This window comes from Mastomys coucha, unplaced genomic scaffold (assembly GCF_008632895.1).
Source record: "Mastomys coucha isolate ucsf_1 unplaced genomic scaffold, UCSF_Mcou_1 pScaffold15, whole genome shotgun sequence".
NCBI classification, from domain to species: Eukaryota; Metazoa; Chordata; class Mammalia; order Rodentia; family Muridae; genus Mastomys; species Mastomys coucha.
Window position 1 is genome coordinate 2,985,682 of NW_022196897.1, and position 16,954 is coordinate 3,002,635.

Consider the following 16,954-nt stretch of genomic DNA (forward strand, 5'->3'; position numbering starts at 1 on the left):
TTTTTGGAGGGGAAACTGGGAAAGGAGAAATTTACATGTAAATAAAGAAAATATCTAATTAAAAAAACTCTTGGGCTTTTAATAATAAATTCAGTCATTATTAGCTTCAAGTGGCCTGTGATGGATATGTTTGACAGTAAGGTTGATAAGTTGGGTTACCAAAATGTATAGTGAATAAACGGAAGATTGAAAACACAGCACAATAGAAACATAGCTAATTCAAAAAGAAGATAACATAGGAGGACAACACATCCATACATTGCTAAGGAAATATAGAAAACATAGCTCAAACAAAGCTTCACCATTCAGTTATTTACTGGAAAAAGTGGATTAAATATTTCAGACAAAAGACAGCGTAAACGTACCAAAAACCAAACAAACAAATCCAGCTAGTCATTGCTGTAATGACTTCAGTGGATTTGAGGTCACTTAAGAAACACACCTCTGGTGGTGTCAGTGAGGGCATGTGTGGAGGCATTTCCAGACTAGAGAGGAGATCCATGCCCAACCTAGCAACCTCACTCTACAGGCTGACGTCCTGAGAACAAGGAGGAGAAAGAAGTAGGCGGCAGCCTTCGTCTCTGCCTCCTATGATGAAATGTGACTAGTTTCTTATGTCCTTCCTACAAAAGTGAGAGAAACACTCAACATCACATGCACCTTCCACACCATGACTAAGAGGACATTAACACTGATGACACCTCCCTATGATGGAGAGATCAGTAAAACAAGGTGCACCTTCACACTGTGAGGCAAAAAGATCCTTTCCTTAGGTTGTTTTTGCCAGATGTTTATCATAGCAACTAATACACAATCCAAAGAGTAAAGGATTTAGATGGGCATGTCCTGGTCTTCAAAGGACGATGTGGCTAATGGGTATAGGAAAGAGATGCTCACTACAACAAACCTTCAAGAAAATGCAATGAGTAACACAAGACATACAACCCAGCCCCTTGCCGGGCGGTGGTGGCACACACCTTTAATCCCAGCACTTGGGAGGCAGAGGCAGGCGGATTTCAGAGTTTGAGGCCAGCCTGGTCTACAGAGTGAGTTCCAGGACAACCCAGCCCATGTGAGGAGACGGCTATCAAATGCATGAAGAGAAGATACTCTGGTGAGAGCATGGCGGAAAAGAGAGCACAAGTGTCCCATGTGAGAACATAAATGCAACCACGAATGAGAGTGGCCTGGTTCTTCACACAGTAAATGATAAAGTGCTGTGTGAGGAGGCAGCACTCATACGTGCCAGTGGGCATACATGAATAGGAGCAGTTGTCACAGCTAGCTTTGCTCTCATGGTCACTTCAGCACTACTTACAACAGCGATGCTACAGAATCAACTCAAGTGTCTACCAACAAGGAATGATATGAAAAGATGCACGGCATGTACATAGTGCAATACTATTCAGCCTGGAGAAGAAATCTTCACACTTGCAACAGCATAGAAGAACCCAGAAGATACTATGTCAAGTGAAAATAAACCGAGCTCCAAAAAACAATTATATCTGGAAGCTAAAAAATAGAACATGTTGAAGCAGATGGAGACAGTGATTATCAATGGCAAGAAAGGACAGGGTAATACTATGGAAAAGAGACAAAGTTTACCTAGACTGGAAGAATAAGGTTTTGAACTCTGGTACACAGTGGGGTTTTACATTTAGTAATAGTATACACTGCATCTCAAAGCTGTCAAGAGGAAATTTCGAGTGTCTTGCCATCAAAACATTAACACATTTAAGCATTAACACAGACACTACAGTAAACATTACATAAACACTTACACACTACCGTATCAAGATCCAATGAGCACATGTAATTATGAGAAGAAAACACAGAATAAGAAAAGCAAACTCAGGTTACCTTCTCTGCCATCAGTCATATCAAGCTTAAGCGCCTTTGTTGCATCAAAGCAAAATGCCCGGATAGAATGAAGCCCTAATAATGAAGCGTTCTGCTTTAATTTGTTCACTTTAGTCGATATTTTGTCCAATGCTATGACTTCTCCCTAAAAAATGAAAATGGAATGTAATTCCAAAGCAGTTATGTAAGTCAATAATACAAAAAGCCAGTGTAAAAGGTGCTTTTTTGCTTTCCTCCTGCCCATGCCTGCTGAATTCATTAACCAAATGTACTTCAAATTTACTTTGGCTGAGAGGTATAGTTCAGAGGTAGGTTTCCTAGCAAGCACAAGGTTCCTAGCACTGAAATATTAATTCCTTAAATATCTTGTCCTTTCTTTAAACACATTCCGGCCAATTGTTCTTCAACCTAGTCTACATTAATCAAAACAGAAAAAAGTTATTTGCAATATTTTCAAGAAACTTAGAAACACTCTTGAAGGTAAGCATAACACCACCAATCTCAAATGACTGCTCATCTATGAAAGAGCATGAGCTTCAACGAGTTATGCAGAAATAAATATCTGCAAAAACTGATCCTCTTCTTATCATTTCTACAGTACACAAAATTATCTGAACTATGGTAACCAAAATGAGATATCATGACCCCAGTCCTTTGGGCATCACAGCAAAGTGCTTTGGAAAGGCGTAAAGTTCAGATGCTGCTAAAGGACGTCAAGTCAGGATCAGATGTAGTCGTCTGAATGAGAATGGCTCCCAGAAGCTCAAAAGGAGTGGCATTATTTCATAGGATTAGGATATGTGGTCTTGCTGGAGGAAGTGTGTCACTGGGGGGCGGGGGGTGGCCTTTAAGGTTTCACAAAGCCCAGCCAGGCCCAGTGGCTCAGTTTCTCTTCCTGCTGCCTGTGTATCCAGATGCAGAAATCTTAGCTCCTCTCCACCACTACCTGCATGCCCTCATGCTTTCTGCCATGATGATAACAGACTAAACCTCTGAACTGTAAGACAGCCACAGTAAAATGCTTTCCTTTATGAAAACTGCTGTCATATGGTGTCTCATCACAGCAATAGCCTTCTCTAAGACAGCCAGTAAAGCAAAGAGTCCTCCAAAAAGGAAACTGGTGGAAGGTCAGAGCCACAGGCAATCCTACTTTTAGGACAAAGCCTTGAACAGGTTTTATTGAAACAGCACCTCTGAAGGTCAGCAGTGGAGGAGAATCTCAGTTGTCACTCCCTAAGGCTCATTGGTTGCTATCTCAAAAGGGATGTTACTATTTACAATGAACTACCTTGGGGCTGGAGAACAGGCAAGGACCATAAGCTAGGGAACTTCAATGGAAACTGCTGCAGGTCTGGTGGCTAGGCAGGAGGCACTGACTGAAAAGTTCAGGCTGCTGGAAGCTCCACTCAAGTCAGAAAAGGCATGCCCAGAGCCTCTTCACTATCTCACTGACTGGGAACAGCACTGGTGCCTGGTGGACTGAGCCTGAGGGCAGAGGTGGCTCTGGCACCCCTCAGTGTTATAGAGTCCCAAAGGGGACACTTGAAAGCAGTGCAGGGGATTGTGACTCAGGAGGCCTCACAGATATGAAGACAGCTCCTCCTACTGTACACACCTTGGGGCTGTGGTTCTTTTCTATAGTCCCTGTGTATTGGGAGAACAATAAAGGATAACATCCAGAGCTTTTAAGGAGACTGAAGCCTTTCATGTTGACTATAAAACTAAGTGTGGCCATCTCAGGCCCATAATATGCAAAGGAAAGCTAATAAAATCCTGACAGTCAGGTGTGAACCAGGACCCATGCAGGTTCAACAGTAGCATAAACCAACAAAAGGACAAGTAGCCCAACTCATCACTGCTGCCCACTGCCCATCATCTCTGTGTCAAGGACACCAACAGAAGCTACTCCAGCACTTCATCTTTTCTCCACGCCTCCCCTTTTGTCATTTTAGCACACATTTTTAGCGGTATTTTTACTTCACGGTGTTGTAAAGCATTTCATGTTTTTTATATCCCTTCATAAATTTAATGTTTTAATGTACTTTTTATTAGTAGAAAAATCCATTTTATTGTCTTTTATTCTTTGTCCCATGGCCTCCTTGAATTTTCCTCTTACTAACATGCAGAGAACCATGGTGTTGGACTGGTCTAGCTGCCATGAGAGATATGTGTCATAGTTTTTTCAGGTTAGAGTCCATGGATCCTGGAGCACCATGTGCCTTTCAGTTCCTGAGGATCTGAGGCATTGCCTCAGGCTGTGAAGCATTCACAACACCTGTCTGCAGATGTCAGGGAAGCAGGTAGAAGTTTAGCAAAACAATTAGTCTTAGACATTAATCTTGTAAGCCCTATCTAGCATACAACCACCATTACCCTGGCACCCACCTTTGTATTGTATTGTCTCTGCCTCAGCCTTGTTGAAACCCCTCCAACCCAGCCTGGTGTTCATTCCCTCCAACCACATCAGGAGGCACTGGTTATTAAGCTGATGATTACACTAACATTTTTTTCTTTACCCTATGTTTGCCATTTTTACTCAGCTTCCCTCTATCTAATTTTGCCTTTAAACCATCTTATTATTAGGCATACAGGCTACACAGGCCACAATAGACTTCAGTGTCTTATTGATAAACCATCCAAACTAAAAATCAACAAATAAACCAGAAACAAAATGAATTTAACTTCACAGTGCCTACAAAAATATCCCATCCACCACAAACAGAATATTCATTCAGCCATGAACCCTCTCTAAGGTCTACTATATTCTAAACCACAATCAAGTCTTAACAAACGTAAAACAATGAAAATAATTTCTTGTAAGTTTTCAGACTATACTACAATAGAGCTAAAATCAGTAAGAGCAACTATAGGAACTACTCACATATATGGTAACTGAAAAAATAAAAATATATTTATAAACCACTGAAAATATCAAGGAGGAATTTTTTTAATTAGGGAAAAAATAAAAGCAAAATGTTATCACAACATCTAGGATGCAGCTAAGTGAGCTCTATGAAAAAGGAACTTGTTTTTTTGGGTTTTTATGAGGGTTTTTTAAGTCATCAAAATAATTTATGTAATTTAAATGTAACTTGAATATACATGATAACTTTTGAAGCTAAATTGGATAATGTTCCTTCTATTTCTATTTTGAGGAATAGTTTGAGGAGTATTGGTATTAAGTCTTCTTTGAAGGTCTAATAGAACTGTGCACTAAACCCATCTGGTCCTGGGCTTCTTTTTAGGTTGGGAGACTTTTAATGACTGCTTCTATTCTTTAGGGGTTATGGGACTATTTAGATGGTTTACCTGATCCTGATTTAACTTTGGTATTTGGTATCTGTCTAAAAATTTGTCCATTTCATCCAGATTTTCCAGTTTTGTTGAGTATAGGCTTCTGTAGTAGGATCTGATGATTTTTTTCAGTTTCCTCAGTTTCTGCTGTTATATGTCCCTTTTCATTTCTGACTTTGTTACTTTGGATACTGTCAGTGCAACCTCTGGCTAGTCTGCCTAAGGGTTTATCTATCTTGCTGATTTTCTTAAAGAACCAGATCCTGGTTTTGTTGATTCTTTGTATAGTTCTTTTAGTTTCTACTTGGTTGATTTCAGCCCTGAGTGTGATTATTTCCTGTTGTCTACTTCTCTTGTGGGTATTTGCTTCTTTTTGTTCTGGAGTTTTCAGATGTGCTGTCAAGCTGCTAGTGTATGCTCTCCCCAGTTTCTCTTTGGAGGCACTCAGAGCTGAGTTTTCCACTTAGGACTGCTTTCATTGTGTCTTACAAAATTGAGTATGTTGTCCCTTCATTTTCATTAAATTCTCAAGTCTTTAATTTCTTTATTTCTTCCTTGACCAAGTTATCATTGAGTGGGGTGTTGTTCAGCTTCCATGTGTATATGGGCTTTCTGTTGTTTTTGTTGCTATTGAAGACCAGCCTAGGTACCATGAGGTGCTGAGAAGAAGGTATATTCTTTTGTTTTAGGATGAAATGTTCTACAGATAGCTGTTAAATCCATTTGGTCCATAATTTCTGTTAGTTTCACTGTGTCTCTCTTTAATTTGTGTTTCCATGATCTGTCTATTGATGAGAGTGGGGTGTTGAGGTCTCCCCACTATTATTGTGTGAGGTACAATGTATAAAATTTTTTTTATGAATGTGGTTGCCCTTGCATTTGGAGCATAGATGTTCAGAACTGAGAATTCTTCTTGGTAGATTTTTCCTTTGACAAGTATACAGTGTCCTTCCTTATCCTTTTTGATAACTTTTGGTTGAAAGTTGATTTTATTCTATATTAGAATGGCTACTCCAGCTTGTTTCTTGGGACCATTTGCTTGGAAAATTGTTTTCCAGCCCTTTACTCTGAGGTAGTGTCTGTCTTTGACATTGAGGTGCATTTCCTGTATGCAGCAAAATGTTGGGTCCTGTAAATGTATCCAGTCTGTTAGTCTATGCCTTCTCATTGGGGAATTGAGTCCATTGATGTTAAGAGATATTAAAGAATAATGATTGTTGCTTTCTGATTTTTGATGTTATTTTTATGTTTGTGTGGCTATCTTCTTTTGGGTTTGTTGAAAGAAGATTACTTTCTTACTTTTTCTAGGGTGAAGTTTACCTCCTTGTGTTGGCATTTTCTATCTATTATCCTTTGTGGGGCTGGATTTGTGAAGAGATATCATGTAAATTTGTGGGTTTTGTCATGGTCTATCTTGGTTTCTCCATGTATAGTAACTGAAAGTTTTGCTGGGTATAGTAGCCTGGGCTGGCATTTGTGTTCTCTTAGGGTCTGTATGACATCTGCCCAGGATCTTCTTCCTTTCATAGTCTCTGGTGAGAAGTCTGGTGTAATTCTGATAGGCCTCCCTTTATATGTTACTTGACCATTTTCCTCCTTTTAATATTCTTTCTTTGTTTTGTGCATTTGGTGTTTTAATTATGTGACAGGAAGGATTTCTTTTCTTGTCCAATGTATTTGGAGTTCTGTAGGCTTCTTGTATGTTCATGGGCATCTCTTTCTTTAGGTTAGGGAAGTTTTCTTCTATAATTTTGTTGAAGATATTTACTGGCCCTTTAAGTTGGAGGTCTTTACTCTCTTCTATACCTATTATCCTTAGGTTTGGTCTTCTCATTGTGTCCTGGATGTCCTGGATGTTTTGTATTAGGAGCTTTTTGCATTTTGCATTTTCTTTGATTGTTGTGTCAATGTTTTGTATGGTGTCTTCTGCCCCTGTGATTCTCTCTTCTATCTCTTGTATTCTGTTGGTGACGCTTGCATCTATGACTCCTGATCTCTTTCCTAGGTTTTATATCTCCAGGGTTTTCTCCCTTTGTGACTTCCTTATTGTTTCTACTTCCATTTTTAGATTCTGGAAGGTTTTGTTCAATTCCTTCACCTTTTGGCTTGTGTTTTCTTGTAATTCTTTAAGGGATTTCTGTGTTTCCTCTTTAAAGGCTTCTAACTGTTTACCCGTGTTCTCCTGTATTTCTTTAAGGGAGTTATTTATGTCCTTCTTAAAGTCCTCTATCATCATCATGAGATGAGATTTGAAATCAGAGTGTTACTTTCTGTTGTGTTGGGGTCTCCAGGGCTTGCTGTGGTAGAAGAACTGGGCTCTGATGATGCCAAGTAGCCTTGGTTTCTGTTGCTTATGTTCTTACCCTTGCCTTTCCTTATCTGGTTATCTCTGGTGTTAACTAGTCTTGTTGTCTCTGACTGTGGCTTATCCCTCCTAAACCCTGTGTGTCAGTACTCCTGGGAGACCAGTTCTCTCCATGACGAATTTGGGTATGGAGATCTGTGGCACAGGATAAGCTCCTGGTACAGACAGAACCCAGAAGGATCCTGTCCCAGGCTGCTCCTCAGTTCCTGTATCCTGTTGGACTAGGAATTTGAGCAGAAATGATGGTCATACCTATGCTCACAGGCATGTCAGAACTTCTGGGAGACCAATTCTCTCCTGATGTTACTTGGGTTTGGGGTGCTGTGGCACAGGACTGGCTCCTGGTGCAGACCTTAAGGGGCGTTTTTGAGGGTTTTTTTGTTGTTGTTTGTTGTTGTTGTATACTCAGCTTTTTTTCTTTTTAAATCAGTTCTCAAATACAGAACCTCATGATGCTTCTTAAGATCTCAGAAATGTAAAGAAATATTCAGCACAAAAGCAAGAAATAACAAAGGCAAGATTCAGTCAAATGTAGTCTAAAATAATAATACATATATTCAATCAAAAGTTGCTTGAAAAGATGAATAAGACTGATAAGCTTCTACCTAAAGCAAGCTCCTCCAAAAGAAAAAGACCTAGTTAATAAACATAAAAATAGAACAAAATTAAGGATGTTATATCAGATGCCAGTGAATGCCTCATTAGTATATTCTTTGAAAACTCATGTTCCAAAAGACTAGCAAATCTAGACTGAATGGATAAATTCCTAAACACATAAGATCTACTAAAATTAAATCAGGAATGTAAGCAGATCCATAGCAACCAATGAGAATGAAGGGTACTAGGAAGACTTCTAACAAAGAAACATCCAGAACTGGAAAGCTTAACATTGGCCTCTCAAATGTTTAAAGAGCTAACACCAATATCATGGAAACTCTTCAAACTCTTGAAGCCAATATTGCCCTTATACCAAAACCAGGTACAAGCACAACAAAGAACACTACAGGAAATTTCTCTGATAAACACAAATGTATTTTCAAGAAAATACGTGCAAAGAAATTTGAATGACATTTGCAAGAAAATAGACCAAACCAGAGATCACTGTGTAAGCAAACCAAGCCGGATACAAAAATACAAGTATTGTATATGTTCTCTCATATGCAAACGTGTGTGTGTGTGTGTGTGTGTGTGTGTGTATTAGCACGCGCACATGTGCATCATGGAAGTAGAAGGGGACCATAAGAATAGAGAAAATAATCCTAACGGAGGTGGAAAGTAGGAACAATAGTAATAGAAATCATGTGACATGTACACAGAAGATGATTTGTGGGGAAGAAGGGAGCCCAGCATGAGAGGTAGGAAAAGCAATGATGAATGAGATGAAGAGAAGCAAGGTATAATGACAAATATATATAAAAATGTCATAATGAAACTAACTTAAAATATCTTACTTAGGTCAGACTTAAGTCAAAGTCATATGTTTACAGTTTTAAGAATGTACTGAGTCATGTGGGTGATGTTTGAAACACACTATGGCCGGGTGATGGTGGCGCACGCCTTTAATCCCAGCACTTGGAAGGAAGAGGCAGCAGATTTCTAAGTTCGAGGCCAGCCTGGTCTACAGAGTGAGTTCCAGGATAGCCAGGGCTATACAGAGAAACCCTGTCTCAGAAAACAAAAACAAAACAAAAACAAAAACAAAAACACTATGGAGTAACTCTTCTGCATATTTTCTTGTTTTTAAAAAATGTATATATATCTGGTCTATGTCAGCTGCATCAAAACTATAATACATGAGTTTTCTGGTCATGTTACGAGATATCATCAAAGCTTTAACAAATCCAACAACTTGACAAACAGTCTGGACAGGCAAAACTTGACACTTCAGGTGAACTAAACAGGAATAGTAGGGAAAAGAGGCAAAGAAGGCTCAGCTAGACTAGAGAGTGAATGCCTCTAGCTGTGAGGTCTTCCCGCAGATGCACTAATCTAGAAGCTGCATTTACATGCTTCTTTAGCTAATAACAAAAAGAATCAAAAGTGGGCTGGCGAGATGGCTCAGCGGGTAAGAGCACTGACTGTTCTTCCGAAGGTCCTGAGTTCGGATCCCAGCAACCACATGGTGGCTCACAACCACTCGTAATGAGATCTGACGCCCTCTTCTGGTGTGTCTGAAGACAGCTACAGTGTATTACGCCAGAGCGAGTGGGGCTGCAGCAAGTGGGGCCTGAGCAAGCAAGGCCGTCTTGAGTTCAATTCCCAGCAGCCATATGATGGTTCATGGGCATCTGTATAGCTACAGTGTACTCATACACATAAAAATAAATAAATCTTTATTAAAAAAAGAGAGAGAGAGATAATTCTTTATTAAAAAAAAAAAAAAAAAGAATCAAAAGCTCCAGCAAACTTGAAGTATCCAAAAACCCATCACCCTAGGACTAGGCCAAAGAGCTATTGTTGGCTGTTAGCAAGATGGTAAGTGGGATGTAAAAAGACACATACAACTGGGTAATTGACAACAGCCATAAGTACTGCCCTTTGCTGGTCTGGTCTTCAGGTGCGAGCAATAGAGAAAGACACAGGGACCAGAGAGGCAGGGCATCCCAGCTGTCTCAGCAGAGGTCATTTCAGATAAGTAAAAGCCGTATGAAGCCAAGTGAATGAGTCTACCCAGCATTACCACACACATGAGCTTATCTGCAGCTGTGCTTTCAGAACAGCAAATCCCCTAACCTGCCTCAGCTCAACAAACATTTAGTTGTAGGCCACCAATGCGCTGTGTTTTTAAATAGCTTCATAAGAACATCATAAGAAAGTGGATTTATACTGAAATCTTCACTCTGGAAAGACGTACACAAAGTAAGCCTCCTGGGGTACAGCTCTGTGAGAAGTGCACCTGCCTAGCTTGTACAAAGGCTTCAATCCTCAGCATCACACCCAGCCTAAGCAACTGACTTTTAACAACTACAATCAATATATTATAAATTACAGCAGACCATAACACTTTCATAGCATTATTAGTAAGCACATCTACATTCTGAGTAAACTGAAAAGGTATACACATTAAATACTCCATAAATTAACCCTTGACCTGCTAGCTGTCATCATGCCTTGGCTCCTGAAGTGTTCCATTTATCTTAGATTCTGTGACACATTGTGGGGCAAGCACATCCCGGGGAACAGGCCTTGAAGAGCAAGGTGGTGAAGTATCCAAACCCAGACAATCTCATCTTGAGGCCAGCAGGAGTAAGGCTCCCCCCTCCCCAGTGTTATCCTGCCTGCCCTAGGACACATAGCCCCTCGTTGAAGGCACTTCCTTCTAGGCCAAATTACAGGTTTAAATGCCTGGGATCCATCTTAATGCAAATAAGGCATTCCCAGCACGTCAGCCCCAGCCAATACTGTACACTTTGGAAACCAGTACCCCAACATTCACATACCTCTTGTTACACTATCCACCCCCCAATAAAGAGAGCTCCTGTTTCCCAAAACGTCATCTGAGAGAGGAGTGTCACTGCATATCAGTGCCCGGACAGCCCAAGGGAAGAAGCCTTTCTGGCCATCCTAACTATATACCAGCATGCCTCAGTGTGTATTTACATGCTCTGTTGCAGCTAAGTCAGCTCTTTGTCAATTTCACACCCACTCCTACATAGCCAAAAGTCATAAAATTACATCTACTACCCATGATAAAGTTCCGACGGATACATTCATGATCGCTTAGTAAGAACTGGATGTGTCCATATCTCATTTTTGGACTTTCTAGGCTGTCATTTCACACCTCAAAATTCTTACTCTCTCTCCTCTGCATCTGTTCTTTCTGCTTCCTGTTTATTAAGAAGACTGAAGCAAGGGAGAGACTCCCAGCATGCACTACAGCATGTGTTCCAACCCAACAGCATTTACATTCTTGTGGAGCCTTCGTTCCTGTTTCCAGGGTAAACTGTTTCACAGTACCACGTCACGCCTCCTGCACATCAGTTTCTGGCCTGCCTCTCTATCCAGTCATTATTCTCTCTCCCCAGTGTTATCAACTTATCACTTGAATAGCCTCATGAGCACATAAACATCATAAAAAGCATCTATACACCTTGAATTCTACATCACTGCACGGTCCCATTCTCTGCAGGTTAAACTTTAGCAAGCATTGAGTTTTGTAAAGTTAAAAACAGAAAGGACAGCAACAAATGGCCTTATTTCTTCAATTGAAGAAAAAAATGATTACATTAATGAGTTCTGAATACAGAATAAAACCAGCCCATGATAAAAGAAAGCTCTTTGGCACATTCATATGTAAAGAGAAAAATGCAATAAAACTTGGGTGAAGTTACCCACGATCAAACTTACTCACATTTGTGATAAAGAAACATTATCAAGGGCTGGAGAGATGGCTCAGTGGTTAAGAGCACTGACTGCTCTTCAGAAGGTCCTGAGTTCAAATCCCAGTAACCACATGGTGGACCACAACCATCCATAATGAGATCTGACGCCCTCTTCTAAGGCTGTCTGAAGAAAGCCACAGTGTACTTAGATATAACAATAAATAAATCTTTAAAAAACAAACAAACAAAAAACCACTATCAAGACTACATCCTTTTCTAGATATTCAAGTGAAAGTTCACAGGGATGTTTATATGTTTATTGTATGTGTGCATACAGACCACAAAGATGATGGCACACTGACAACATTCTCTAAAATTAATTTTTAGTGGCGGTTTAATACCTTGGTAGCCCATCTAAATTTAAAATCTCAAAATTTAGAACAAGAAAACATCTCTTAAGTATTTCAGCTAAATAATCCTACAAGGGAACAAGTCTAGAGTTGTATTAGCAAACTGGGAATCTCTTGAGATGGTCCTCATAAATGACGGCCACCTGAATTGACTATGTAAACAACTGAGGTGGAGTTTCTGGTTAAGTACCCTAGCTTCCTATGTTTCCTTCAGTGGCCGTGGGAACTGTCTGAGAGGAGCCTGCCATCTCACCTGGTCCTTCATCAGTGTAGCAATATGTGTAGTTTTGCCCCCAGGGGCTGCACACATATCTAGAATCTTCTCTCCAGGTTGAGGATCAAGAACATGAGCTACAACCGTGGATGGCAAATTCTATAAGAAAAAGAAAAAAGGTGAGCCTTAATAATATAGCCTCTCAACTCCATATGCAAACAAAATATAACATTTTCTACATCTAATGCTGGAAGAAGTAAAGGAGAGAACTAGAGAAGATAATGGCTCTTTCAGGGAAAGGCCAGGAAAGAGGCATCCAAAGGCAGGAAGAGCACAGACTCCCTAGCAGGTCCCCACTGGCTCTCTACAGTGACTTCAGTTATCATAAGGATTGGAAGGGGATAGCTTCTGCCAAGCTCTTACATATACCTGATGTGTCTTCAAAATGTAAAAGCTTTAGCTTCAATCCACTTCTTCATAAGTTAGTTACCGAACACCAGTCAGGAAACTGTACCATGGCTGGTGAGATGGCTCAGTGGGTAAATAAATGCACATGCTGTCCAACCTGACAACTTGATTTTGATCCCTGGGCCTACATGGTGAAGGAAAAGCTGTCCTCTGACATAAGCATACATGCTGTGACACATGTGCAAACACACACACACACACACTTTTAATAAGAACCACAATATCTATTTAGTTAAGCTCTAAGCCAGTGAGTGCAGGCTGGAGAAAATAAATGCAAAGTAGCAGCTTGACACAGTATGAGGGTTCCTTAAAACACTGAAAATTAATATACAACAAGATCCAGCTATTCTACTATTGGGCATCTACCTAAAGGACTCTGCATCCTACTACAGAGACAGTTCCTCATTCCTGTTAACTGCTGCTTTATTCATAATATCCAAAATTGTAAACAGCCTAGATGGTCATCTAATAAATGAATAAAGCTAGAAAAAAATTGTCCTGGATGAGGTAACCTCAGACTCCAAAATATGAATATTGTATGTTTTCTCTTATATGTGGTTGTTAGCTGTAAATCCTTTGAAATATAATGCTACAATACAAATAACCACAGAGATTAGGTATCTCATAAGGAACCAGGAGAAGGAGAAGGAATTCCCAAGGAAGGAAAATGGAATATAGTGTTAAAGAGAGACAGAAGGAAAACAAATAATTGAATTAAATAGGGAGGAAGATGGGAGAGAAGAGTAAAGGTATGGAGAAATAATTTAACACTGAAGGGCAACTGAAAAGTCATATGGACACTACTATTGTAGAAGCCTCCCAAACTATATACATATAAAAAAAGGAATCTAAATGGTGTCACCAAACAACAGAGGAGACAATGCTCCAACCAGACAGCTTTTGACACCAAGTAAAACCTCCAATGGCAGGAATGGGAGACCCCCAAACATCATGGGAAATTGCCAAGGCTATTGGTTGTTCTCCAAAACCTGATGGTAAAGGCCCATTGCTAAAGACAACATGCATATGCATATATATATATGTATATATATATGTGTGTGTGTGTATGTATATATATGTATACACATATGTATGTATGTACATGTGTGTATGTATATATGTGTGTGTGTATGTGTATGTATGTACGTATGTATGTATGTATCACCAAGCACTGAGAAGTTGAGTTGGTACCTAAGTAGAACTTTCACTCCTACTGACTAGAAGTTCTGGTGCTGAAGGGACTCTATATGCTACTGAAGGAGAAAGGTTATTGTCAAGATCTTCAGCTACAAATCCCACAACCTATAGAGTGACCTGCATGCAATATATTCTGATGTAGCAGTGGTACAAATGTTAAACAGGTGACCAACCATTTTTTGATTGGATTTAAGGTCTACTCCATATGATAGAACCCATACCTCACATTTCTAAACTTGCAAGAACATGTGACAGGTCAAGGGCCTAGGGGAAAACCCAATCCTATTATTCTGCTAAAGAAAGAAAATAATAGAAGAATTCCTAATGATATGCTGCAATATCTATAGATCAGTGCCTGGCTCAACCCTCATCAGAGCATTTGTTTCTTGCATAGACGAAAATGAACAGAGACTCACCACTGGACAACGTGAAAACAGTGGCTCTAGACCATGTGTTCCTAAATAGGCTGTCTTCATCAAAGCCCTGCCTGCTTAAGAACCTATGCAGAAGAAGAGGCAAAAAGACTGTAAGAGTCAGAGATGATATGTTGCAGCATTTTCTCTGTCCAATCACATTAGGGCAGTGACAGGCCTGTGACTAGACAAGAATAAAGAGGTGGAGCTAGAGTTTTAGGAGTGAAAAAGGAGAAGGGAGGAAGGGAGAGAAAGAAAAATCATCATGGAGGCTGGTGAAGATGACAATTCAGACCCTGCGTGGTTATAACAACCAAGTTAAGATTTTTACAATGTTAGGATAATTGGGTTAAAACACTGTCTTTATCATTAGGCTCTGAAATTATTGTATTGGCATCTTGTAAATTGTGATCTTATTATTATATAAACCTGATTAGATAATTAAGCCTTAAGAGTCATGCTTCGCCGGGTACTAGGCGCTAGTTGAATGACTGTCAGGGTGGGTAAAGCGTTGCATGTGAGTGAGATGATGCTGCTAGCTAGGAGAAAACAGCAAGAGCCCATCGGGACCAGCACTAGAACAAGGACCATTGGGAAAGAGAGTTTGCAGGGTGGATTCATTTTTAATATTTCCCACAACAATGATAGGTAACTCCATAGAACCAATGTCTTCAAGACATGACAGGACAATACACAGATGGCCTCAAGGAAACTGCGCCAGCAGACATAAGACCTGCACAGACTTAAGCCAGACAAAGTCCAGCACAGAAAAGGGGGTTGGCCATGAGCTCCTACATCTAACCAAGAAGCTATCTACAAATGATATTGCTGCTAAGGTAAAATAAATTTTCTCCAATGGACTCTCACTGGGTATTTATAAATGACATACTAGGGCAGCCCCTATGCGTTGGAATAGCTGGTCAACACAAAACAAACTCAGTGGTTTTTGAACTTTTTGTTTCATTTTGTTTTGGCTTTATTTTTTCTGTTTTATTGGTCTGTTGCTTGTTTGTTTTTGTGGGTTTGCTGGGGGGGGGGGTATTTTTGTTTTTGAAAGAGAGAAAGACTATAAAGATGGGTGGGCAGAGAGGAGGGAGGGACCTGTGAGGAACTGGGTGTTGGGGGAGGGGAAAAACATGATCAAAATATATTGTATGAAAAAATTATCTTTTTCTAACTGAAAAAAAAATCTGGTGGTTCTGACCTAGTTTGCAAAGAGAAATTTAATGTTAAAAGATCAATAAATGTTTTAGGCCAAAAAAAAAAGTTTTAGACCAACTAAACTCATGTCACAAAGCTATAAAGGCAGTATTTGAAATCCTTAGGAAACACAGGAATTTCCTAGAGCCTACATTCCACCAGCTCAGCCTGGATTAGGACGTGCGTGTTAACTGAGTCCTGTACTAATGCATGTGCAGGTCTCCAGGAGTCATGTCTCAAGGGCATGTTTGAAGGAAAGACTTGGGTTCAAATGTGCAGTTTCTGTTTCACAGTCAAGGAAGCAATTAGCCCCCTGCCTGCTATACACTGCCTACTATACACTGCCTGCTATACACTGCCTGCTATACACTGCCTACTATACACTGCCTGCTATACACTGCCTACTATACACTGCCTACTATACACTGCCTACTATACACTGCCTGCTATACGCTGCCTGCTATACGCTGCCTACTATACACTGCCTACTATACACTGCCTACTATACGCTGCCTACAATACACTGGCTGCTATACACGGCCTGCTATACACGGCCTACTATACACTGCCTACTATACACTGCCTGCTATACACTGCCTGCTATACACGGCCTACTATACACTGCCTACTATACACTGCCTGCTATATACTGCCTGCTATACACGGCCTACTATACACTGCCTACTATACACTGCCTGCTATACACTGCCTACTATACACGGCCTACTATACACTGCCTACTATACACTGCCTGCTATACACTGCCTACTATACACTGCCTACTATACGCTGCCTACTATACGCTGCCTACTATACACTGCCTGCTATACACTGCCTGCTATACACTGCCTGCTATACACCGCCTACTATACACCGCCTACTATACACCGCCTACTATACACCGCCTACTATACACCGCCTGCTATGCACCGCCTGCTATACGCCGCCTACTATACACTGCCTGCTATACACTGCCTGCTATACACTGCCTGCTATACACCGCCTACTATACACCGCCTGCTATACGCCGCCTGCTATACGCCGCCTACTATACACTGCCTACTATACACTGCCTGCTATACACTGCCTGCTATACACTGCCTGCTATACACTGCCTGCTATACACTGCCTGCTATACACGGCCTGCTATACACCGCCTGCTATACACTGCCTGCTATACGCTGCCTGCTATACGCTGCCTACTATACACT

At 40.5% G+C, this 16,954-nt stretch overlaps 1 protein-coding gene across 6 annotated transcripts in view; it reads right to left on the reverse strand.

The window, feature by feature from the left end:
* The window catches only part of Nsun6 (NOP2/Sun RNA methyltransferase 6), a 51,464-nt gene that overhangs the window by 9,822 nt on the left and 24,688 nt on the right, over positions 1-16,954 (reverse strand). For all 6 annotated transcript variants that reach the window (XM_031369071.1, XM_031369072.1, XM_031369070.1 and 3 more), the window contains 2 exons: positions 12,505-12,624; positions 1,861-2,005 (listed from right to left, as the gene is read on the reverse strand). In XM_031369071.1, coding sequence (XP_031224931.1) covers positions 1,861-2,005; positions 12,505-12,624 — 265 coding nt within the window. The remainder of the gene's footprint in view (positions 1-1,860; positions 2,006-12,504; positions 12,625-16,954) is intronic.